The sequence below is a fragment of the Corylus avellana genome, chromosome 2 (assembly GCF_965113065.1).
Source record: "Corylus avellana chromosome 2, dhCorAvel1.hap1.2, whole genome shotgun sequence".
Classification (NCBI taxonomy): domain Eukaryota; kingdom Viridiplantae; phylum Streptophyta; class Magnoliopsida; order Fagales; family Betulaceae; genus Corylus; species Corylus avellana.
The window spans coordinates 8853192-8878517 of record NC_142491.1 but is presented as its reverse complement, the minus strand read 5'-3'; the positions used below and the strand labels follow the sequence as shown (position 1 = coordinate 8878517).

The 25326-nt window shown below is 34.1% G+C and overlaps 1 protein-coding gene across 3 annotated transcripts; it reads left to right on the top strand.

The window, feature by feature from the left end:
* Nucleotides 1–9914: 9914 nt before the first annotated feature.
* On the top strand, nucleotides 9915–23988 carry ALG12 (homolog of asparagine-linked glycosylation 12). 3 transcript variants are annotated; one of them, XM_059592625.2, is made up of 20 exons: nucleotides 9915–10091; nucleotides 10706–10747; nucleotides 10856–10901; nucleotides 11408–11494; nucleotides 12416–12471; nucleotides 13185–13302; nucleotides 13967–14025; nucleotides 16376–16447; nucleotides 18964–19027; nucleotides 19174–19277; nucleotides 20011–20082; nucleotides 20236–20322; nucleotides 20407–20474; nucleotides 21442–21510; nucleotides 22012–22094; nucleotides 22277–22376; nucleotides 22829–22894; nucleotides 23443–23536; nucleotides 23618–23708; nucleotides 23821–23988. In XM_059592625.2, the coding sequence occupies exons 1-19, from the start codon at nucleotides 9975–9977 to the stop codon at nucleotides 23696–23698; spliced, it is 1485 nt and encodes a 494-aa protein (XP_059448608.2). In that variant the 5' UTR covers nucleotides 9915–9974; the 3' UTR covers nucleotides 23699–23708; nucleotides 23821–23988. The 3 variants fall into 3 exon arrangements, with proteins under 3 accessions (XP_059448608.2, XP_059448617.2, XP_059448601.2); XM_059592634.2 differs by having other exon boundaries at nucleotides 23789–23988; XM_059592618.2 differs by having other exon boundaries at nucleotides 23618–23988.
* The last annotated feature ends 1338 nt before the right edge of the window (nucleotides 23989–25326 follow it).

The following is a 25326-nucleotide window of genomic DNA, read 5'->3' as shown; positions in this document are numbered from 1 at the left end:
TTTTTTTTTTTTTTTTTTTTTTTTTTTTGCCCTTTTCTTTACCACATAAATTGTACTTATTCATAATAAAACCATAGTTAGTGATTTTTTTGTTTAATGGTATGAGAATTGTTATTGATTATTGGATAAAATTCACATGCCCCCTCATTTATCACTTGCTTTGTAATGTTAACCTCAAAATCATCAAAAGTTTTAATGCAGGTGTTTCATTTTCTTAGCTCTTTTTAATTTCACCCCTTTCATCCTAATGGAATATGCCAAAATAACCAAAATACCTCCGTTGTTGTTTTTTATTTTATTATTATTATTTTTTATATATAATAAAAAAGATCTTTTGTTTACTATGGGTGGGTCTAGTCTAGTTTAGATATTTTTTTGATTCTTTTACCTTCTTTTTTTTTTTTTATAAATTTTATAGAAATATAAGAAACATTTTACTTATTAACCGTTTGAGTTAATGCAGTTAATGCAAAACCCTAATGATATGGGAGTGAAGTTAAAAGGAGCTGAAAAATAACATACTCGAATTTTAACTTTTGATAATTCAAAATTAACATTACAAAATCCATAATTCATCAAAGAAGTTAAGCAAAATTTTTCCATTATTATTTGTTTGTGAGTGTGATCCACGATCCACCCATGAAAGTAAACACCCCAAAGAGAGAGAAAATGAAAGAGAGAAGGGGGGGAGGGGGGGGCATGGAGGTGGAAGTCAACAGAGCAATGAGTGGTGGGGGTACATCAAAGCTTCCATCCATGTCAAAGATGTCTATAGCAGTTGAAAGAATGAAAAAAAGGATAGAGCCCCTCAAATCCTCCCAAATCAAATTCCAATATATATTTGTTTATGTCCACTCAGACCACCCTTCACTGCTAAAAAGAAAAGAAAAAAGAAAAAAGAAACTATCATAAACCCCACACAACATTTTCTTGGTAATCTTCCTCCTTCCACTCACTCTCAGCTGTTATTTCATCAACAGTCTAGATGAAAAGACCCTCTCAACTCCTCCCACAATACCAACACCAACAACAAAGTCGAAAATCCTCTTCCCCTAGCCACTCTCTTCTTGTATATAAATATATGCAATCTCCTTTAGAATCCTTGATCCCAGAAGAAAATATATATCGTCAAAAAGGGTTTGCTTTGCTCCCATTAGAACTCAAAGGCAAACCTTGACTACTATGCCGAAAGGGGGTCTTCAGTAGTGCTGCTGCAGATGGCCGGCTAGCAAAAGAGCCAAGCATGTTAGAAAATTATCCCATTTTGACTTTTTGTGCTCCTTCCCAGAAGGGGTATTCGAACACAACTGCCACGTAGCAAGTATAAATTCAAGAATCTTGGACACTTTGAGAGCATGTTTGGAATTATGTTAGGAAGTAGAACTTTTAAAGTTAAAAAACAAAAGCTTTTAAGAAGAAGAAAAAGATTCAATTTTAAACATTTTTCAAAAGTGTATTTTGACCAATTTTAGAGTAAAAAAGTTGAAGGAATACTTTTGAAATTTTGTATCAAATATGTTAGCTTTTTGTTTGGCGGCACAGTTTTTTAAGTATTAAAAGTATTTTTTAGCATTCCTAATGCAATCACAAACATACTCTAAAACCTACATTTTTTGTCTCACAACTATATATCCCACAATGTTGATGTGTCAATCATAATCAACCCTTAAATATGTTCTTATTAAAAATAAAATTTGAAGATTGGTTAAAAGTGACACATCCCTTTAATGTGAAATAGTTGTCGAATAAATGTATGGTTTATAGCATACTTTAATGTTCAACAATTGCACTTAGCATTTACTTACAAGTAGTGATATATGCCACATTTTTATCTCACAATAATTCTACAACGTTAACGTAGGGGTCCTAACCAACCTTCGGATATATATATACTTTTAACAATGGTTAATCCAAGAGTTGATTGTTGGTTGAGACTGCCATATCAACATTGTGCCATAGTTATGGACTACAAATATGATAGGTGCTACTTGCTCTTGTGGCCAGCCACCAAGGTCGAAGGCCTAGGACTCAACGTTCAATGCTCTGAGTGGTGCAGGGTATTGGGCCGAGGATTAGACTGGAAGATCCTATCTGGGCCTCTACACTCGGTACCCCCACCTTGGCGGGGTTAGCCTGGGATACTGGCCGGCTATAGGTGAAACTGGGAAACCTTGTTCGAAAAAAAAAAAAAAAAAAGTCTAAAAATTTATACAATCTATGTACGTTTTTAGAGAATTGCTTGCTAAATATCTTAATTTCAAAGGCGTTACAATAGGAAAATGCTTGGGTATTAATTCTATCTTTTTTACTATGACACAAATTTATGAGAGTCTACATCTTATGAAAATGAGTATCGCATGTACTGTCACATGATAATTCACGATTTAATTGTTGACATAGTAAGTATCACATCAAATAACACATTTATTTGTAAACATAATAAAGATCGTATGAACCGCCACATAACCATCCACATTTTAATCGCTGCGTCAATTCGTAAACAGCACTTCCATACAATATTAACCTTGCAAAATGAGTCAAAAAAAAAAGAAAAAAAAAAGAAAACCTCGCTTAATGAGGGGCTCCACTTGTACAAAAAAGGTTTTACAAGAAGTGATATATATACACACATTCTCATTATTCAGATACTCATCATTTTGATTTCTTAATTTCCTAGCGTGGCATTTTCCCATTGGAGAGGAATGGCCAATATTATTGGCTTTATGTTTTTTGCTAGAGATCCGTATCCACAATTGAAAGAGTCACTTCGCCAATCGATCACAATACAAAAAATCTTACGTGGCTTGTCGTAGTTTGTCGGTCCCTTTGGAATTAAAGATATATAAAAAGTGGCTGCAAATTGCAGAAACTAAAACAAAGAGAAAGAAAGCGAGAAACAAGGAGCGGAATATATGGAAACTTCTGCTAGGGTTTACAAAGGAACCAGTTCTTGACATTAGAGTTTGTTTGAGATTGTGTTTGAGAAATAGAGCTTTTAAGCAAAAACTTTATTTTTAAACTTTTGTCAAAAATGTTTTTTTATCATTTTTTTTTGACTTTTTTGACCATTAAAAACGCTTTTAATTTTTTTACCAAATGAGTTATTTATTTATTTTTTTTAATTTTTTTTTTTCAAACAGGCTTTTTGAGTGTTAAAAGTACTTTTAGACCCCTTAAACACAATCCCAAACAAGCCCTAAACCCTGCGATTGTTTTGAAAAATAGAGCTTTTAAAGTTAAAATTAGTTTTTTTTTTAACAAAATATTCATTTTTAAATTTTTCTTAAAAGTGGATTTTGACATTTTTTTTTAAGTAAAAAAGTGAAAGAAGTATTTTTTGAGTTATTTTAACAAATTTTGTTTGACACAGTTTTGATGTATTAAAAGTACTTTTTAAGTGCTCCTTAACACAATCCTAAATGAGAAATGCTACAGTTTTTTTTGGTGTTCTCTTGGTCTGATGTAGATATTGTTTTCTAAAAAAGCAGAATAAAGCTTACCCCTGGTCCTGAAAAAAAAAAAAAAAAAAAAAGAAAGAAAGGAAAAAAAAAAAAGCAAAAAATAATATCTACGTAAAACTGAAAAAAACACTAAAAGAACAACGAAAAGAATTGTAGCATTCCTCATCTTCCATAGGCTTTTAGGCACAATAAACGTAGTGAGCAAAATATTAGAAAATTAAACAAGAGAGAGAGAGAGAGAGAGAGAGAGAAATCTATCATATTCATCAAATAGGCGATCTTGTAATTTACCCAAAATGTTATGTTTGACAATTGACCCCTATTGGCTTGACCCTCGTGAAACTTTATTATAAAATTTTAATGAAAAATTCAATCTTGGCCTCTTTACACCATGTACGTACCCAATTTTTATTTTTTATTTATTTATTTTATTTTTTCTAATTTGAATAAGTTTTATGTGAAAATTAAATAGGAGACTTAAAGTCAATTGATGATTCCATGACGTGATAAACATGATCATATGTGTACGTATCAGCGTGTGTAACTTAAGGTACTAAAACAAAAGAACTTTCAGATAAACCAAAATAGTCAAGCAACTGAGAAACGCTAGTCCCAAGGGGGTAGCTCACTCTACTGTGAATTACGCCTCATAAAGCGGAAGTCACTACTCGAATCCTCCCTCCCCCTTTTCTTATGTGGACATGTAAAAAAAAAAATTGAGAAACGCTACAAAATCTAAGAAAACATAGTACACAAAAGAAGAGAAGCTTGAGTACTATGTCAGGTTGTAGGGTATAGAGTTATTATCTTCATGGTTATATTATATATATATGTGTATATATAATTGTAGATCACCATGTATGTAATGCACGTGCAGCATGACTAACCTGCATGGTGGTTCATGGTGGTTCACTTGGGTAGCCACCAACCAGGGCGTCAGAGTGTGGTTGTGGTTGTCCTGCTAATGGAGTTAAAAGTTGCAGCTTTGTTGATTATACAAGTCAAATTTATAATTTTTGCTTTTGCAAGCTACACTTTTATTTGCACCTAACATTGCCTAATCAAATTTAGTTTTTGTTCTTTACCTCAATGATTGTTTTTATTTTGTTGCCTTCATAAGGAAGAACGATACAGAATTAGCCAATGTACTGAATATCAAAATGAGAAGTTCTATTTGCCCTTCGAAGGCAGGGTCACTTTGTGTTTCTATTCCCGTCGGATAAACCGATGACTCGTGCAAAGTGCTCCCTACACGGATCATATAATAGTCCAGATTCGCTGACGAGGTAGCTCTAAGGAATTGTTTGCACCCAAGAGGATTCGCACCTTAGACCTGATGAGAATGCCACCAAAATCAATGCCTTACCAATAGATTGATTTAACAATGTCCATTTTCATTCTTTTTTTCTTTAAAAAAGGGCTGACATGTTAGGGAAAATGAACACTGTCACATCAACAGAATGAGATTGGGGTATGACAAATAGCACAAGCCTATCAAAATGAGAAATTAATGAGATACTACCAATCAGCTCTTGTTGAAAAAAATAAAAATAAATTAAGAACAGATTGACAATGCACATCAACGATTAAAATATATAGAGGTTCTTTTGCCAAAACTCTTGTTAGGTCTATTTGTACAACAACAAATGTTTTGAAATATCCTTATTGATAATAGTAACTGTTATTTTCTGATTTTGTCCTAATGAGTAGATACCAAATCAGACAAGCAAGGTTTGGGTTGAAATGGAGGAATCATTGATCATTCATGCTTGCAAAGTTGTGTACAGAAATTAATTAGTCAAACAAATAATTATTACTATTGATGATAATTCATAGCAGGACTTCTCAGATTAGGATGTCTAGCTAATTTAATTTATTAGAGCATTTTCCTATACTTAACCACACTTGTACCATTTAGTGAAGATCACGGGATAAAATCCTATAATTTGACAAAATGAAAATAGTTCCCAACTATACTTAGCATTATTTGTTATTGGTTAATTAATTAACACAAATGAGGTTGGAAATGAGCTAATCATTGGTCGTCCCCTCCCCCAGCTTTATCTATTAGAACAATTAAATTATTAAATTTGTCATTTTCTATCCACTTATTTTGTTTAATATAAACAATCATTTAATGTGGCATCAAAATGAGTGGATAATTAATGGATCTTGCTTGAATCTCTTGGATTAGTTCATTATCCTCTTCTTGGTGATTTATTTCATCATTTTTTCACTGTTCTTTTCCTATGTTGGGATAAAAAAAAAAAAATACATAAAGATTTTGAATCAAGCTGTTATGCTATTTTATAATCCACTGACTCCATGTGGACAATTCATTTTTCCAATGTATGATTAACTTTCTGGCGTGTTATATATGCAAATCAAGACCCAAGGATTGCTTCTGGGCTTGATAGAAATTGTCAAAGATTTCACCTCCACGTCATTGGTTACCCAATCCCAGAATTCTTTGGGTGGCAAGCAACCTTGAAACGCTGGTATGACGTCAGGTTTGAATTGTTCAACTGATTGAGAATTAGCGATGGAGTTCTTTCTCTCAAACTTCTCCATGAAATTATTGGCTATATATTCCATCTACAAAACTATGTGAGATCCTAATTCATCACGCATAGGAGTTTCTGGAAGATGAGGCATTTAGGAGTTTGCTCCATGAGCATCAGGAAAGCTTCTAAAGCTAAGGAAATATAGTTCATAGACATGCAGTGATTCTTTGCCTTGCTATTAGAAGAAAGCTAGCTTAACATTCAGGGAAGACAGCAATGCAGTGATAACCTTTTCTTCTCTTTTCCATTAATTTGAAAGAATTTGGCACCTCATTTGTGAAGAATGCAATATATTCACTTGTCTAATATGGATTGAGATAATACTTTACTCTTGATGCTGTCAACTTCTAACACAAAGTCCCTTATGAGCATAATTACTAAGCTAATGTTAGTTGTTGCAGTAGTGTACTTCATCTACAGAGAAAAAAATCACCCAGTGCATGTTATTAAGTAGACTTATATACAATTGAGATGATGTTACTGGCTTAATTTTTTAAATTGATAAAGGTAGTTCGAAGAACCTTGACATTAAAACTCTTTCTGCCATAGGGCTGTAGACCGGTAACTTATGACGTAGTAGTAAAAATTAGCCATTAACCTCTTTTCTGTTTTAACAAATACCAATTTAAGGATAGCTCACTACCACATCGTCAAATTGTATGAACGTTGTAGATGTTGAGGAAAAATCTCACATTGTCTGTGGATAAGACCTTGGGCATGTTTATAAGGAATAAATAACCTTCTCTTATAAAACTAGTTTTATGAGATGAGTTAGATATGCAAATTTTTTCATGGTATTAGAGATTACTACAGGACGAATGTGGCCCACACTACTTACCTTGGGACAAAGACCAAGAAAAATATTGGCATGCACGTGAGGGAGGGTATTGAGGAATAATCCCACATTGTCTGTGGATAAGACTTAGGGCATATTTATAAGAAATAGACAACATTCTCTTATAAAACTGATTTTATGAGATGAGATAAGTACACGAATTTCTAGATACCTTTCCTTTTAAAAAGGGGAGAGTATGGAGTCAATCAATGAGGAGGAGAATTCTAAGGGTCTAGCTAGGAAACACCTTTAATTCTTCTGCCGGACGAATATCTGCAGGCACAACTGCACAAGTGCTTATATGTATATATGTTCACATGCAGCCACAGGTTATGGGATTTTTGGAGAGAGAGATAGAGGTATTGTGGTGTTCCCATGATGAGTGACACAATGGAATTTGCCGTTGGAGCCTTAGAAAGTGAAAGTGTAATGAATTCCCATTCCAGGAACTGAACCAACACCCAGAAAATTAAATTACTACCAAACAATCCCTAAACACTTGGCAACAAGGAAAAAGTAAGTTTACCTACGGATCCGACAGCTTCATGATTTCAATATTCAAAGTTCAAAAGTGTCATAAATATTAATCTCAAAAGATCACAGTCTGAAGCAATAAGAGAGAGGGAGAGGTGTGCTGAATTCCATGCAGCAATCATAACCTTTCAATCAATTTCTAAAGTCTTCTAAATCTCATGATGGTAGAGTGAGGCAACAGATATTTGGTGGGTTCCACCTTGTCTTACCATGTCCCATATCTTATTTGTTTCAAAAATGCCTTCAACTTTGAAGGGAATGTTACTGCCGGGTGAAACTTAACAATCTCCACCAACTTTGCTCTATTGCCTTTGCATTTTTTTCTTATAATATGAAGCAATTTTATCAAACTTCATATAAAATTAATAAGTGATCCATCATCTAGAGTACTTCCAGTTCAGTGGAATGGTTTAGGTGCCTAGAGAAACAGGGAAAAAAAAAAAAAAAAAAGTGGAATAATTAGCATTGAAAGGTGTTTGATTTTCAAATGATTTATATGTTTTTGAACCCAATGTTGAAAGAGATTTACTGTTGAGAGTACACCATTTCAACTTAAAAGTTTAAATCATTAAGCTTAATTGGGTCAAACCATATATGTTTATGGTTATCAAACCAAGAAAACTTATGTCAACTAATCAGAAAATATGAGGTCAAGGTTAAAAGAAACAACATAATGGCTCATTAATATCATAAAAATAGGTATGCCATAATTAAATAGAGTAAAAAAAAAAGAAAAAAAAAACATTATATATGTTCTTCCTTGCCCAGTCTTATTTGCTTCTTTTTTTTTTTTCTTTTTTTTTGTTCATTTTTGTTTTATATTCCCTCACATGGTGATTAATCAGTGTTCACTTAACTCCAAACTATACTACCTTGCAGATTTCCCTTATTTGCTTCACTTTGTCCTCTTCTTCCATAATGATTTCTATTTGTTCCCTTCACTTTCTCCTATCTATAAATGTTTTTAAAATTTAATATTTGCATTGTGACCCTCAAATTTAGTGGCTTCTTTTTTGTGCCAATCATATCATAACCCTTGTTTCCACCATCAAAATTCCCAAGTCAAAAGACTGGCAACAGTGTCCTTGGCACCAATCAAGGCTAATTTTGGTACAAGTTGAAGGCACGTGCAACTGTGCAAGGAAAAAAGAAGAAGAATGAAAGAAAAAATATGGGCAGAAAAAAAAAAAATGGACACATGGCTTTTGTGTGAAAGTCTTGAGATAGGATGGAAAACTTTGCAGAACTTGAGGCTGTTTAGTTGTAGCATCTGAAGAATCTGGGCCTTCTATTAGCAGGCTAGAAAAGCCAAAACTAAACTCAACCTCCCTACTCAGAAAATCACCAGCCCCAACAGGGCACTTTTAATTTGATAACTCTCAACAAATACTTATTTAAAAAAAAAAAAAAAAAAAAAAAAAAAAAAAAAAAACTAAGGGATACAGAAAAGGGAAACAAATCTACTTTTCAATGCTATGAATTTGAATAAAACATAAAGTTAATGCGTAATGCTATACATCACGTTCTTTTTCCCTCTTTCTTTAAAGTTTATATCATTTGGTACATAGAGATTGTTTTTTCGATTGAGGGAACCACGTCACATCGGTTTTGAGGGATGGGAAGAGAATAGCGGGATGATGAATAGAATCACTCAAAATTATTACCTTGTTTATTTTATTTTAAAATTAACTTGTTAATCTCATGTGTAATTTCAATCCTTCCATGAGAAAAGTTGGCTGTCAGAATTTTGGGACATCTTGGAGGAAATACTAAAGGCTTGATAAGCCTCTCTTGTCCTCTTGGATCTCTCTTGAGTTGAGTTGTGTTTATCTTCTCTTTCCCTATGAGAGATGACTTTTTTTTTGGTGGGGTATTTCTTGTATTTTCTCTTTGTTTAATGAATTATGAATGTTTGATAATCGTTTTGGGATTTGTTTGAAAAATATTTTTGACATAAAAGTGAAAATTATTTTTAAGAAAAAATACAATTTATTCCCAAAAGTTTAAAAAATGACATATGATTCCACAACAAACTATCAAATGCACTATCAGTTAAGTTTTTAAATTATGTCATGTGCGACAAACGTGACATATTAGCCTCAAAATGCCCCAAAGGGGTCATGTGTATTTCTTTCTTTTCTTAAAACTTTGTGGTGGCACATGCTTTGGCAAATGTGACGCTCCAAACATTTACCGAGAAAATTTGAATGGAGTAGTATCCTCATTTTTTGCATGCTGTTGTAAGCTCTGTTTTTGTTTTTTTGTTTTTTTTTTTTTCTATCTTCTTCTTGTTGGTTGTCGTTTTTTTTTCTTGTGTACATAAAAAAAAAAAAAAAAAAAAAATCCATGAACTTTTTTATTTTTTGTCGGAAGAACATGAAATCATTGGAAGAAGATGAAGTGATGGACATACTAAGTTGGAAGCCCAAGACAATATAATTGAAAGGCCAATAGCCCACCCAAGAACAACATAAGACACCATTGACCATCACCCCCAACATGTTGGGTGACCATCTTGCAGGCCCAGTGAACACTCTGCTCATTTTTGCCTCTTACCTCTTTCTTTCCCTCTCTCTGACAATGGCTTCTTCAACTTTTCTCGAGCGTTACGGTTACGATTTGCTGTTGGGATCAATTGCTGCGTTCTACGTGATCATGGTTCCCTACACTAAGGTCGAAGAAAGCTTCAACGTTCAGGTACTCTTCTACTACTTAGCTCCTATTGTTTTCTCTTTCAACCGAAACAGAAAACGTGCAAGAAAACCAAAAGAAAATGAATAATTGTATAGGGGAAGATAAAGTTTTTGCAGTAGAAGCGCTTTCAATAAGAAAGCTTTTTGGGTACCCATCTGAGCAATGTAAATGGACAAGAAAAAGAAAACTGAAAAACTTATTAATCAGTGTTAAATATGTGATATGAAGTTTTGTTTACTTGTTGTTTTCTCAGTTTTCTGGGTTAGCAAGAATGGGTAATGTCCTGTTTGGTTTGGAGCATTTAGTTTTAGAGTTTTTCCTTTTTTAGTGTCTGGGACCTGACATAAAACTCTGTACTTGGTTCAGTCTGATTCTACCATATGGCTTAATTGATTTGAGTTTTGATATTTTTGTGTACAAGAAAATTCAAGAACGATAATCCGCTTCAATCCCATTAAGTGTTAATCCCAATATAACTTCAGTATGCGACGCTGAATTTCTTCACTTTCTAAGTTCATTATTTCAAGATCAACTTGTTATTGCATGTTGTAAAGCTTCTATGGCTCCTTTGCTTGCTAACTCTCTTTGTTTATCTTGTTAATCGTTTGTTGACCTAGGCAATGCACGATATTCTTTATCATCGACATCACTTGGATGATGTAAGTTTACTTGACTGTATCTTCAATATCTTTTCAGTATTCGATTAGGTTGGAAATTATAAACTTTCAATCTAATTGTCTAGTTTGGATGTTTGTTTTCATAATCAGTATGATCATTTGGAGTTTCCTGGTGTCGTTCCTCGCACTTTTATTGGTAAGCTTCAATTCTTCTATGGGTAGCTTAGAGGATCTTCAATACCACTTGGCATACATCTTTTCCCTCTCTCTTTACTATAGATATATGTATATAATGTTGTTTAGTTACCTTTTTATTCATTTAATATTGCTAAAGTGATGATAGAGCCCCATAACTTAGCACAATGAAGTCCCATATTTGTAGCATTGTTTTATCGTATATGTGGTTTTATATCTCATATGATTGCGAAGAGTTATACATTTTATAGTTTGATCTCTCTCTAGCGCTTTGCTTGTAAATATATTATTGGTTTACCTATTGAGCTCAGATGCTTATGTGTCTACATAGTTATTCAACTTAGATTGTTTTATTTGAGACATGAAACTCACTGGTCAACCTAATAGAGTTTGAATGGTTTTTCTAACTTATGAAATATTTGATGGATATAAAATTCTTTCTTCTAAGTGATCAAGCATACCAAGAAGATTAAATTCACTCCTTAAAAAGTACTGTTTTTCCTGTAGGGGCCTTGCTTGTATCAACTTTGGCGTCTCCATTTATTCTAGCAATGAACTTGCTGCACTTGCCAAAGATTTACAGTCTTTTTGCAGGTTAGTTCTTTGGGTACTCGGCACACTATATGAATTTATTTATCAAGATTGAAATCAAATTTAGTTCTATTGAGGTGCTGTGCCATAAGGCTTGTTAGTTATGGGAGTGTAGCACAAGATCTCATCTAGTTAATATCTGAAATCCTTGTTAGCCTCCAGAATTACTTGGTACTTCTTGAACTTTATGTGAGTAATTGGAGTGACTAATTATTGCAAGTGATTTGCAAGGAAAAAGTTGTTCTTGTTTTTATTTTCCTCTAAGTTTTCCTATATTTTCTACCCCTTTTAAGAATGACTGTTTCTGTTGGATTTATTTCTGGAAACTAGATCTACAATCTTTTCTTCCATATATTTGATTGTCATTTGGCCTTATTACCGCTTGTAATTCTTGGCTTCTATCTGGATAAGATCAAAGTCTTAAAAAGACTAAATAAATCTATAGAAAATTATGATCTTGGTATTGAGTTCAAGAATACAACACTCAATGACTTAGATAAGACGCTACTTTAATGATAATTCTTTTTGAGACAGCCTCTGAAATTATGTGGACCAACGAATGTGGTCATTTTTGTATCATATATGTCATCAAATCTTTTGGTAGTGTTTTCTTTCAGCAGTTGAATAATATCTAACTAGTGTGATTGCTTTTATAAGTCTCCGAATAGTAGCATATTGGATGCTTGACACTGCACTTTCCTCTCTTCCTTTTTCGCCTTTTCTAAACCCTGGACTTTGGTGAGAATGTCCTTAATATTTTCTGGCCTTTCGTTATGTGTCTTACTATTATACACATGAAGCCCCCCCGGTCAAAAAAAAGAAAAGAAAAGAATAGACATCATTTGTGTTTTATCTTTTCATTCTGTTATCTTGTCTATTTATTACCGTAAAGTAAAATAACCTATTTCTTTTGTTGTTGTCTAGTTCGTATGGCATTAGGTTGCATCATATTAAGTACGTTGCGATTTTTCCGTCTTCAGGTATGTTATTTTTCTTTTCATTGACTTATGCCTGGAAGGTTCAATAGTTAGTGGTTCTAAGGCTAAGAGCTTGCATGAGGCCGTGCCATTGTCTTGTCTGGATTTAAATACAAATTTAGATTGGAACAAACATATTCTGAATGTTCTTGATTAGCTTTATTACCTCTCTTGGAATCGAAAACTGGTGCTCAAGTTACATGGCCAGTGTACCTCATGAACATGATGAGTGAATTGAGGATGCATATTTTAGCAAGCCTGAAATACCGGTCCCAGGGGAAAAAGAAAAGAAAGCTGGTCAGTTTGACATATAATAACACGTGAACTCTATCCATAACTTTTGATAGTGATATTTATAAACCATCAAAACTTGTTAAAAGAAAAAAAAAAAAAAATCTATGAACCATCAGAGTTAACCTTGGAAGACTTGTTTTTATGGATCCAGTTGAAGCTGATGCAGCCTTGAGTTCTGATCTCTCAAGCAATCATCTCCCTTTAACTATTATTAAATTCATAATTTCCTGATATTAGTTTTTTGATCAAAGTTATTACCCAGAAATTATCAATTTTTAACTGACTGCTTGTTCTTAGAAATATATAAAAGATGCAAAACTGTTAATTTTGTATTTGTAAATCTTTTTCTCTGTGAAGTATTGTCCTCTTGATATTTAGTCTTTCACACAACTAGATTACGAAGTTGAACTCTTTTTGAGCAGGTTAAAGATAAGTTTGGAAATCAAGTAGAAGCTTTCTTTGTAATACTAACTGCACTCCAGTTTCACTTGCTGTTCTACTGTACCCGCCCTCTTCCTAATATACTAGCTTTTGGTGTAGGTAATGTATAACTCTTTTATGCTCATTTTCTTCCTTGTAACAGTAGTTAGTTTTTTTTTCCTGTTTCTTTTGGGGCAAGTCATTCCTTCCAACATAAGAAAGTAGAGGAAGCATTCTTTAGGATTGCAGATCAGTCTCACCACTTGACCCTGGTTTTAGGTTTTTATTTTTATTTTTATTTCTCTCTCTCTCTCTCTCTCTCTCTCTCTCCAGTTATTCTAGTATATTCGTTCCAAACTTAGGCCAAAACAATTTGTGGTGAAACTATATGTATGAGTTTACATCTATTTATCATTATACCATTGTGATGATGTGAGTCTTTTAGGATTTGTTAAGTGTGTTGTCTTAATAGTTTGGCATACTGGTATCTTGTGTCTGCGGTCGTACTTTCTAGGAAGGATTAGACAAAGACAGAGAACATGAGTAGTAGACTATCACTGTACTTTTACTCTTCATGCTTATATTCCAATAGGGATGCTGTGCTTGGTATATAATGCATTTTGATGTTATTCTCATTTTAAAGTAGGAACCGACTGTCACTCTTTCAAGGGAGGTTGTTTTGTGCTGATAAAGCTTCTTTGATTTTTATTTTTGATTGTTAACAAAACTGATGAGCTTCTGTCATGGTAGCTGGCTCTAATATTTTTTACTTTATCTGTTGTAGTCAACTTGGCATATGGATATTGGTTGAAGGGGAGCTTTTATGCAGCATTAAATTGTTTGGTATGTGTTCGATTTGCTAACATGTAAAATTATGCACTATACATGCAATGCTAGTTATACTGAATTTCACAAGCTCTTACCTACATAACTCAGTTATACTTCACAAAGTCCTGCTGCCTTTCAGGTTTATAGCTAGATTGAAGGCATGCCATTCTGAACTTGGTTACCTATCTTAATATGTTTTCTGTGTTTTTCATGATTGAAAAACTATAGATTATCTAGTTGCTGGATTTCTTGAGCTTTGGGCAACAATGCCATCTATACCACTTTGCAAAAATAACACATGGTTAATGGCTGTCTCTTTGGCAATGTCTAATTCTGATGGTACACACTGAGCGATTATCAAGTCAAAATCAACCTTGCCAACTAGTTGAATAAAGTTCAAGATATCTTCTTGCATTTTAAAGTTTAGCAGAGGTGAGGGAAGAAAATGACGTGAAGACATTTACGAGTGATTATTTACAAAGATTAGAATTATGGTTGGCTAACGGGACCTTCATGGAAGAGTAAATAAGTTGGGGGCAGGGATTAAAAAATTAGTTGATATGCAGAGGGAACATGCATACAAGAAGGATTGAGTTAAATTTGAGTGGGTGGTGTGAAGAAAGGAGATATCTTCAACTTGTGTAGATCTGCTTGTGCATACAACATCATTTTTGGAAAGAACTAGAGAGGATCGAGAGACGGGAAATTGATTTTCTGTTGTGAAGCAGGATTTGTGTGATAGTCATCCGAGAGAATACTGATTAAGCCATGCAAGTATATATATTGTATATTTCCATCCAGTGTGTTCTTTTACTATCTGTGAAATTCTTATGAATTTTAGAATTGGGATATTTGTAAAGTATTAAGAATTTTGTATTCCTGACTTTTAAAGAAATTTCGCTAAGTTCATCTCAGAGTCAGCATCTCAAAGCAGGTTGCATGTAGTGTAGTAATAAAATTGAAATGGACATGGTTGATATGGACTTGAGAATCAAAGTATGGACATGGTTAATATTCAATTATATGACCTGTATGGGTTTATCTTCGTCCTGCTTAAGTACCCTCTCACCTTTTATTTTAAATAATGACGAAAGTCTTGGAGGAGCATTTTGTATGACAATATATTAATATCCTTTTAAGGTGCCCTTGCTGTCTAGCCAATGAACTTCAACTCAAATGGTACCCCTCTCCCATGAACCACCGAGTGTGTGTTCTCACCACTCCAAAAAGGAAAAAAAGGCCCTTGCTGTCTAACCATTAAGGTAAGCATAGTTGTGGACCGACTATGGATTACGTGTTAGTTTCCATGGATATTCTTATTTTATGACGTAGAAATAATTATTTTTATTCTGTTTTAGAGTCGTTGTGGTGCCATTACTAAAATAGAGAAGGAGCAAGGGTGAAATTTCATCTCTTTTTTTTTATGAGAGCCTCCAAGTGACTCCGGGGTATATATTGCTCCCGTGCTTTTTTCTAACCCAATTATTTAGTTTGTAGCACATGCGAACTTTGAATTATCTTCAACCTTATTCAAAATTGGAAACTAACAAGGGTCTGCGAATGTCGTTCACAAGGCAACTATCATGGGTGTTGCCATCCCCACCACTGATTGATAAATTGCATGAATATTGATTTGAGAATAAGCTCTATATAATGTTTATACAATAGCAAGCATTAAGCAACATAATGCTGTTATTTGATACAAAATGTCACTTCTTTCGTACAAAAATTCCTGCGAACTTTGAATTATCTTCAACTTTAGTCAAAATCGGAAACTAACAAGGGTCTGTGAATGTTGTTCACAAGGCAACTATTGTGGATCTTGCCATCCCCACCATTGATTGATAAATTACATGAATGTCTGTGAATGTTGTTCACAAGGCAACTATTGTGGGTCTTGCCATCCCCACCATTGATTGATAAATTACATGAATATAATTTGGAAAAAAGCTCTATATAATGTTTATACAATAGCAAGCATTAAGCAACATAATGCTGTTATTTGATACAAAATGTCACTTCTTTTGTATCAAAATTCATTCATATGGCCTTACGGCGAGATTCGAACTATTGACATCCACTTTATGAGACGTAGTCCCTAGCCGATTGAACTACTTTTTGGGGTTAAATGAGAGGTTTTCTATATTTGCATGGTTATGACTTGCTTAGGTAATTGGACCTAAACAAAGAATTTTTTTTTTTTTTATTACACTGATATTTCTGCTTTGACATGGTTGATCTGCAATTCAATATGTATTGTATTATGTACATGTCGAATTTTTCTATTATTTAAATTGCTTAACTAGGATTGCATGTTTGCTTTGCTGAGATCTTATTACGGCTCTCTGTTTTCTAATGACAACAGATTTTTGCTACAGTCATCTTTAGATGTGACATGCTGTTACTTCTTGGCCCTCTTGGCCTGACACTTCTGTTGGTAGGTTGTTGTGCTATAATTTTTTTTTTTTTTTCTTTCTTTCTTGCTTTGTTCCCCCTCCTGGTCAAATTATGATCCAAAGTTTCATAGCTTGCTATTATTGTCTGTTGAAAATTTCATGGTTGATACGCTTCTATCATATTTTTCCTGCATTTGTGTATATGGGAAGGAACTAGGTTGAACTTTTTAGATCAAATTTAGTTAGTAGTAAAAAGTTTGTATTTGGAACTAATGATGCGCAAGATATATATAAGAGGAATGCGCGAGAAAAGGGAGGAATCCAAATATCATTCCCATCTAAGGATTAGCTTATATAATGCAAAGGGAGGAGCAAACCAGAAATGGAATACACTAACAAGAAAATCAAGATGCTAAAAAATTATAGAAGTGATGATGTTGGACTGTTCTAAATTCCTATGATCTTATACACCTGGACGCCATCTGATTTGTAATGATGAAATCCACAATAGCAGGCTTCAACTCCCCTACTTCAAAAGTCTTAACAAGGCAATTATGGACACCTTCTCTAGAATAAGCACTTTGACATCAAAAGCTCTACAACTTTGTCGAAAGGAGTAAAGGTGTCTCTAGTGTAGTGCATTTGGGAAAGGCAAGTGCAGCTTGGTTGTCGAAGTCGGTTGAGGCTTTGATTCGCAGAGGACTGGGAGAGTTTGTGAAAGTGTTGGAGGGTTGGTAGGGCTGAGAGTGTTTATGATGTCTTTGATTCGTGGAGGCTTTGAAGTCTTGAAGGAGTGCAGAGATGTTCGAATTGGCATGGCCGGCGTGGCTTCATTGTCCTACCAGAGGGCCAAGAAGGGCAGGAATGGAAAGGATGTGTCCTGGAGCAGTGAAAGGTTGCAGCTTTTCTCAAGGAGTCTTCTGGTGGTGGTCGATGAGGTGTTACTTGTGCCCATCCATCATTAGGTGGTGGTCCTAGTGGGTATGGAGTAGTTCACTCGGTTTCTCGTGGGCATGCTTCACCAAACAAGGTGGTGCGAATGCTGGAGTCCAAGAAGCTCGTACCGGGGATAGAGGCACATAAGAATTCATACAAGGAGGTTCTAAGTGGGTCAAGAAAGGCCAACCACGGCTCTACCAGGTCCTTGGTTCAGTAATTAGCAGTGGGGAAGGTACAAGGAAGGACAGTCCCAGGTTTCCTACTAGGACCAGCATAACCCACGTCAACCCTACTAGTCTGAAGATGGTATTCCATAGGGCATTAGCCATCTCACAATGTAGCAAAAGACTAAAAGGTGGCCCACTGACTTCTCAGTCTTACACATACAACACCAATCAACCACAATGTCATGCCGCTTTCTGAGATGATTCAGGGTTAGAATCTTTCCTAAGGTATTTGAGCAAACAAAGAATGTCACTCTTACTGGAGCCTTATTTTACCAAATACTCCTTCAAGGGAAAGGAGTGCTATCATGGAGAACAAGGACATTGCATTATGTGGTGCCTTTGGAGAGGAAAGAAATTATCGGAGTTTTGAAAGACCACGAACAGTTGGTAGCAGAACTAAAGGATTTTTTTCTTCTTGACTCTTTATCACTAGATAATTGCCTTTAACTTAAATATTTTTAACTTCCATGCTTTTCTTGAACTTTTTTTTTTTTTTTTGCTAGTTAGGTGTTTCTCTTGCATATTTCCTATGTACTTGGGTTGCACCTTTTTTGCGCTTTGAAAAATTGCGTTTACTTATCAAAAAGTATACCTAATGAAAATTGACTTCATATGGTCGCTTGTTGCTTTGTAGTGCTTATTGACAATTAAAAAGGAATCTCACATGGTTTCTAATTGATTACTTTTTTGGATAAGTAATCGCAAATTCATTAAAAAGCGTAGAGACGCAACTCAAGTACACATGAAGTATACAAGAGAGAAATCTAACTGATTATTAATCATACTATACTCATGCTATGTCCCTAAGTAGTGCTGCATTGATAAGCATGCTTTGCATAGTATGCCGCTAGCTTCCATATAGAGTGAGACTGAGGTTTATGAATTAGATAGTATGCCACTAGCTTCCATTTATATAAAGTGAGAATGAGGTTTATGAATTAGATTTACGATGGCTTTATACTTTTCCTTCCTTTTTTTTTTTTTTTTGCCCTTTTCTTTTGATGTTTTCTCTTGCATACCTACTGCATGCTAGGGTTATTCCCCTTTCTGCACTTCTTTAATAAATTCTTTTACTTTTACATTATGGAAAGAAAAAACTTTTTGTTGCATTGAGGACTGACTCAACTAAGTAGAATGCTTAAAAGAAATCAATACAAACTACCGGGCTTCAACTAAGTGGAATATATAGTCATAATAATAGTTCCCCAGCTGGTACACAATCTCTTAGCTTGAACTGATTTCTTCCAGTGCTTTAAAGAACAGATTCTCTCTCACACTTTTGCACATATAGCTTCAACTTCGCCTTCATTTCTACTAGTGCCACCACAGATTCATGCATTTCTTCCAATCCATATATGGTATACATGAGAATTTAATGGTATCAATGACAGACCAAATCAATTTCATTATGGGAGACGTTAAAACGCTGCACTGGGGCAGCTCTGTTGTGCATAGGTTGGTTAATTTATCATTTATTTTCTTTATGTTTTTTATTTATTTATTACAATTCAACTCAAGTAAGCCTTCCTATATGATTGGGATTGGCTACATGACGATAACTCCAGTACTAATATCTAGCTTTGAAATTCTCCTCAGCACAGGTCTCACCATATTGGTTGATTCAATTATGTGGAAGAGGATACTCTGGCCTGAATTTGAAGTTTTTTGGTTCAACTCTGTTCTGAATCGAAGTTCTGAGTGGGGTGTATCCTCTTAAAGAAAATTTTCTTCTGCACACTTAAGAGAAATTTCACGTCTCTCTTATATACTTTTCGTATATAAGGGCTTTGCCTGTTTTATTTTCAATAAATTATTATTCATTTAAAAAAAAAATTCTATTGCACATTTGATGTTGCACATTTGATGTTGTTGTACAATTTGAAAACCTTTGAGTGTTTTGTCGGAAAGATTTAATTATCCATCCGTCTCTCTGATCATTTTTTATTTTCATTTATTATAGTTTTTTCTCTTTTAGATCCACATGAGCGCACACATGCTGGTAAGGTTACTATCTGTTTGCAGCTTGTTTTTTGGCATACAGTTAAGTTTAAACAATGCTGAGTCATCTCCTCTTGTAGACATTCTGAATGCTATGTAATGAGGGTAAAAGACTAGTCCTGCTTGTATCCTGAAGAGTCTAAAGTGTGGTAGTTGTATCTTTTCTCTTATGACAATTTTCTAGTAGTATGGTTCTATCCTATTATTTGTGTCATAGCTCCATTCTGGTAGTTAGCTTTGGTGCCTGCTCATGTAGGAGTCTCATATGACGTTCTTTTTTAAAAAAAAAAAGATTTGGACCAAGGTCTAGGAATCTTATCATTTACTCATTGCTTGATATTTTAAGGAGGATCATCTTGTCAGTTTTGGGCATGAAAGTTGATTCTAAAAATGTAGTGATAAAGACACTATCTGTGTTCCTTAACATCTCTTTTTGTCAGACACATTCCGTTCACTGGTACTTCACTTCAGCGCTCCCACGCTCATTGCTTGTCGCATATCCTCTTTTTCTGGTGAGTTTTGCAACTAGTAAATGTGCAAAGATAATCATCCTAACTTTGCCTTCATGCATTTGTTATGGTGCTTCCTTTGCATCATGTACTTACTACCAAAAATGGTTACCTAATTTCAATTTGGTGATGGCTTATAGTTCTTCTTTCTTGCAGCTTGGGGTCTTACTTGACAGAAGGGTTTTATCCTTCGTTCTTCCAGTTTTCTTTTTTATTGTACTTTACTCTAAGCTTCCCCACAAGGTAGCCCATTCAATTTTATTTTATTTTTTATTTTTTTTCCTTATTAAGAAGCCATATATGATACCATTTCATTTCATAATGCAGGAGCTTCGTTTTATTATTAGTTCGGTTCCAATCTTCAATTTATCTGCAGCAATTGCAGCTACTAGAATGTATGTTGCAGATGTTTAATGTTCATCTATATCTTAAGTAATATGTTGGAAATTTTCGAGGATTGTCATAATATTGTCAAAGACTTGTTTAATAAGTCCGTTGAGTTAAAAGAAAATCACTGGATTAGATCATTGTGTATTTTGAAGGATAGGTTTAGATGCCTTATCACTTCCCTAGGCTCGTCACTTGAAAGCTAAGGTCAGATTAAGCAAGAGACTGAGCCTTCTTCCTATGTCTCCCACTTTTTTTGCCCCGTCTTTCTTTTATCAGCTAGAAATCATCCACTTCAGTAAAGTTTTTGAGTGATAATAAAATGATATCCTAGGGCTTGTGATTCTTTTCTACCTTCTTGGTCTCCCCCTTCTTATTTATCTATCCTCCATCTTTGCTACTTTATTATTTTTAATGGCTGTTTGGGGGTTTGAAAGACTTTTCTATCCAGTATCTTATATGTTACTTTTGTTGTGACATGATGTGTTGTCCCAAATGTTGTTGGTGCTTTGCTTGATGTGGTGTATTTGGAGAGAAAGAAATGACCGAAGGTTTGAAGATAGTGAGAGGACAGTGGCGGAGTTAAAGACCTTTTTTTTTATACCCTTTTCCATCGGATGGCTGCTTATTGTTGTTATTACATTTCTAGTTTTCTTGACTTTTTGTGCTCCTTGTTCTTTTTCTAGTTAGACATTTCTCTTGTACACTTTCTGTATACTTGGCGCGCCTTTGATTTTAATGAATTTTATTTACTTATCAAAAGAAAAAAGTGTACATGCAACAATCCTGCTGGCTCACATGGGCAATAGATTCAAAAGTTTCATACCTCTTGAAATAATTGATATATTTGTAACTTCACATTTTCTTTTATCTGAAAGCATCGGCTTCTAGAATAATGTATTTGCTGCCTTTTTAGTCTTTCTGTGCTTTCAATTGCTAATGCATTTTGTCATTTTGTGCCCCAAATTGTTACAGCTACAACAATAGGAGGAAGACTTTCTGGAAGTTGCTTTATTTCGTAATGCTGGGATTACTATTAATCAGGTTGGTTGATAAACCATTCTGTTTCGGAGCAAGGCACAAAATTAATGTAATTTACCTAGGATGGATGTATAGGCATCGTTTTATATGTATTTCCAGTAGTTTCCATGCATTTCTACTGTCTTACATTTTGTATGATTTTTGGAAATGGTTTTTGAACTTTTTTGTTTCTGAACTGACTGAAACAGTGCACCAAAATTTGTTCCTTGGATAGCAAATCAGTCTTATGTTATTTTATTTTATTTTCGCACTACCATTTTTGGATGTCCTATTTGGAAGGTTGATGTACATGAATTTATTATTTTCCTACACCACCCTTTCTTATACTGAGTAAGAAAATATCTCCAATTACAAGTTTTGGGAGGGCATTTTTGGAAACATATTTTTAAAACTTGAAAATTGATGCACGAGATATTCCCTTAAAAACTTGACTTTCAAAGGTGGACAAACAATTTGGGCTAAAGAAGTGGTTTCTCCATTTGTACTCTTCTTCTGTTTTTGCAGTCTAGGGTGCACCATCATAACTTTCATGGCATCCTACCAGAATTATCCCAGTGGGCATGCTTTGAAAGAGTTGCATCAAATTGGTTAGTTCTCTCTCTCTCTCTCTCTCTTTGTCTTTTTCTTGTCTGAGATTCAGGCTTCGATTTGTTTCTTTTAGTAGTTTCTCAAGCTAAAAGATTTGGATGTTTCCTGTATCCCCACAAAATAAAAGAGAAGAATAATTATATGTTTTTGGCAAGAATTTGAGCATTGATTTTATTGACAGGTCATCTTCCTAACAATACAAATGAGCAGTGGGTTCACATTGATCCCTTTTCAGCCATGAATGGAATATCCCGCTTTTGTGAAAATAATTTCCCCTGGAGGTATATCTGATTATTGCTTGGTGTATATGGATTATGTCTTTTGATGGTAGTTTTCTATTTTTTATGTAATTCACTTATCTCTTTTAAAGTACTCAGGTTTTGTGAACCAAAGTAATTGATGATTTCACTGACTTAAATTAGCTAGTCATCATTATGTTCACTACATGGTAATTTATGCTGTTTATGTAAACAGCTGTTTCTGGAAAACCCAGATTACTGTTCCATGCGATGCAATCGATTTTTTTTTTTAAAAATCTGATAACGAAGTTCTGTTGGTGCATAACTTATGTAGAAATTCTGTTTCATGTTTGAGTATATTTGATTATCAAAAAAAATGTTTGAGTATATTTTTTTTGACTTATCAAAAAAAAATGTTTGAGTATATTTGATTATCTCTACAGAGTGCGAAGTTTGTGTATGACTTACACATTATAAGTATTTTTGTAAAGCAGGTATTCCAAAGAAGAAGAGATCCCTATAGAAGAATTTCGCCACAGAAATTTCACCTATCTTATAAAGTGAGTTTTCCAACATCTCTCATTTTTCTCTATCCTTAAAGCAGCCCTGGGCCTATTAATGTGAATAGAGTATCTATTTGAGGGAGAAATCTGTTCCATGCCATACCATTTACCTCCTATGACAAAAATACCCTAAATTAAGATTAATCTTTACTTTGTTTACTGCATAGTGTTCTTTACCCCAATGTGTACCACACACTAACTTAGAAACACACACATGTACTCTGCTTGCATAGAGAAAGAGAGAAGTTTCCCAATTACCCTTTCTGGAAAGTTTGCAGAGGGAAGCTTTATGCATAGCATTCTCCACCTGTAACACACACCGGGGGAGAGAGTTAAGTGACATCTATCATTGAGATGTAGACATGGAAGAACAATTTCTAGTACAGGGTTTTCAGAGAAAACTGTAGTGCATCCATGGATTTGAGTGGGTGGGGGGTGTTGAGGTTAGGAGAACATGCTGTTTTATCTTAAGCATTCATTCACTTATTTACGGGTAAAAGTAGTTATTTGTATCAGTAATTTCCTTCTTTGTCTCATTATTACAGTGAACATCCCACTGTTGATGGATTCAAGTGTCTATTCACCACAAATGGGTTTTCAAGAATTCGTCTTCAAATTAGCTTCCCACTGGTTTTACTGGTAGAGAATCAAAATTACCTAATGCATGCAAATGCTTGATATCCTCATGGCTCGATATTTTCTTTCTTATATCTTTTGCAGGTTAAAGAACCTAAAGTTTATATTCAAGGAAATATAGAAAGCAAGGATGTTATGCATAGAAACTGGCCAGGTTGCTCATAATTATCTCGAGGTAAAGTCCAGTTCCCAAAAATTGAAACCAAGTGTTATATTAGTTGCAGCTGCACCTTTTCAACACTTCATTTGGGGCAGGTGGAATCTCTTATTTGAAGTTTGCATTGCAGCTGATGATGAACAATGACCCTAGATAAACTGTACTTGATGGAGAACCTACCTTGGTGGTGATCATTTGTATAATTCAATCTGTGCTCTTAAAATTGCAAACTTGGAGCATACCAAATATCCAGACCCCCATACATATATGAGAAGGGGACAATGATTTTGATCCAAAATTTAGCTTTCAGTAAAACAGAATTGACATATCCCAAAAAAAAAAAAAAAAAAAAAAAAAAAATTGACATATCTCAGGGAACTGAGGAGGTGGAGAAAGTTGCAGGAAAAAGAATACTTCTCTTAGGAGAGAGAAGATAGCAGCGGACAATATTTCGTTTTATAGCAATAGAAATCTTGAATGCTATGACCTTTGTTCCACTTTTCTTTTTTTTTAAAAAAAAATTTCACTTAAGACCTTTGAACTGCCATGAAATTTCAAAAAATCTCAAGTTCATACTTTCAATTTGATGCAATGCACCCCATTTGTTAGATTTTCAATGTTAAAAGTGATCAAATGACCTTTATACTTTTGACTTTTTTATAAAATTTTAAATTAAAAATAAAAATAAAAACGAAAATTGAAGAGTAATTTGGTATTTTTAATCATTTCTGTTAGGGAATAACTGTTGAATCTGAATTGAATCAAATTGAAAGTTTTTGAAATTTGGAGGGGTTTTCTCAAAGCGTGTAAAGTTTAGGAGTTTAAAGTGAAGTTTTTCAATTTTTTTAATAATATAAGTATAGCTAATATGATCTCTCCATTTCACTTGAAATGAGGATCGTATTCTCATCTTTGTGTTTTAGGCAATTAATTATGCACCATAGCATTGCTTAATTGAGAGATATAGGTTAGAGACAGTAGTTATGAAATCTTATCAAACCATAAGTTACGTATAATTTTGCATATAAACAAGAGTGGTTCTTGACATGCTCTGATAACAACCTACAACCTTGCTTTGATGTTTATGATGCTTGCAATCAATTAAGCATTGTGAAAGAGGATGGCCTTTTTTTGTCATGTTTGTGACGTTTTTGGCAATTTGTAACACCTTTAAAAATACAATTTTCATATTGAATGTCGCTATTAATTTGGCCATCTTTGTTTACAACCTTCAATTTCATTTGCAAGGCATTTGTGTAGCGGGTCTTGGACTCTCAGGTTTATAGAAATGAAGATAATTGATGGGCCGTCTAGAATGAGAAAAAGAGATAGTGGCAAGGTCGTTGGTTTGCACTTCAAGAATAAGGATAATCAATTCCATCGTCAATACTATAAGTATTCTAATACATTAACAAGCCATAAATTTTTTTTCGGACAACAATTTTCTTTAAACTAGTCTGAAAGAAATATTCTCCAACCCATTTAAAATTGTGCCAAGTATTTTTTTTTTTTGAAAACTTCTTGCATTTCATTTCATAAAATCTAGAGTATAAACTCTAAACAACAAGAGCAATTTGCTCTAAAAGAACTACATCAGAAATACATGAAGGAATCTCTTCCCTCCAAACTTTCTCCG

Excerpts from the sequence above, each read along its gene's own strand:
- ALG12 (XM_059592625.2), top strand. The coding sequence starts at position 9,975 with ATGGCTTCTTCAACTTTTCTCGAGCGTTACGGTTACGATTTGCTGTTG. Across the intron at positions 20,475-21,441 it reads GCAATTGCAGCTACTAGAAT|CTACAACAATAGGAGGAAGA; the intron begins GTATGTTGCAGA and ends AAATTGTTACAG. Across the intron at positions 21,511-22,011 it reads CTGGGATTACTATTAATCAG|TCTAGGGTGCACCATCATAA; the intron begins GTTGGTTGATAA and ends CTGTTTTTGCAG.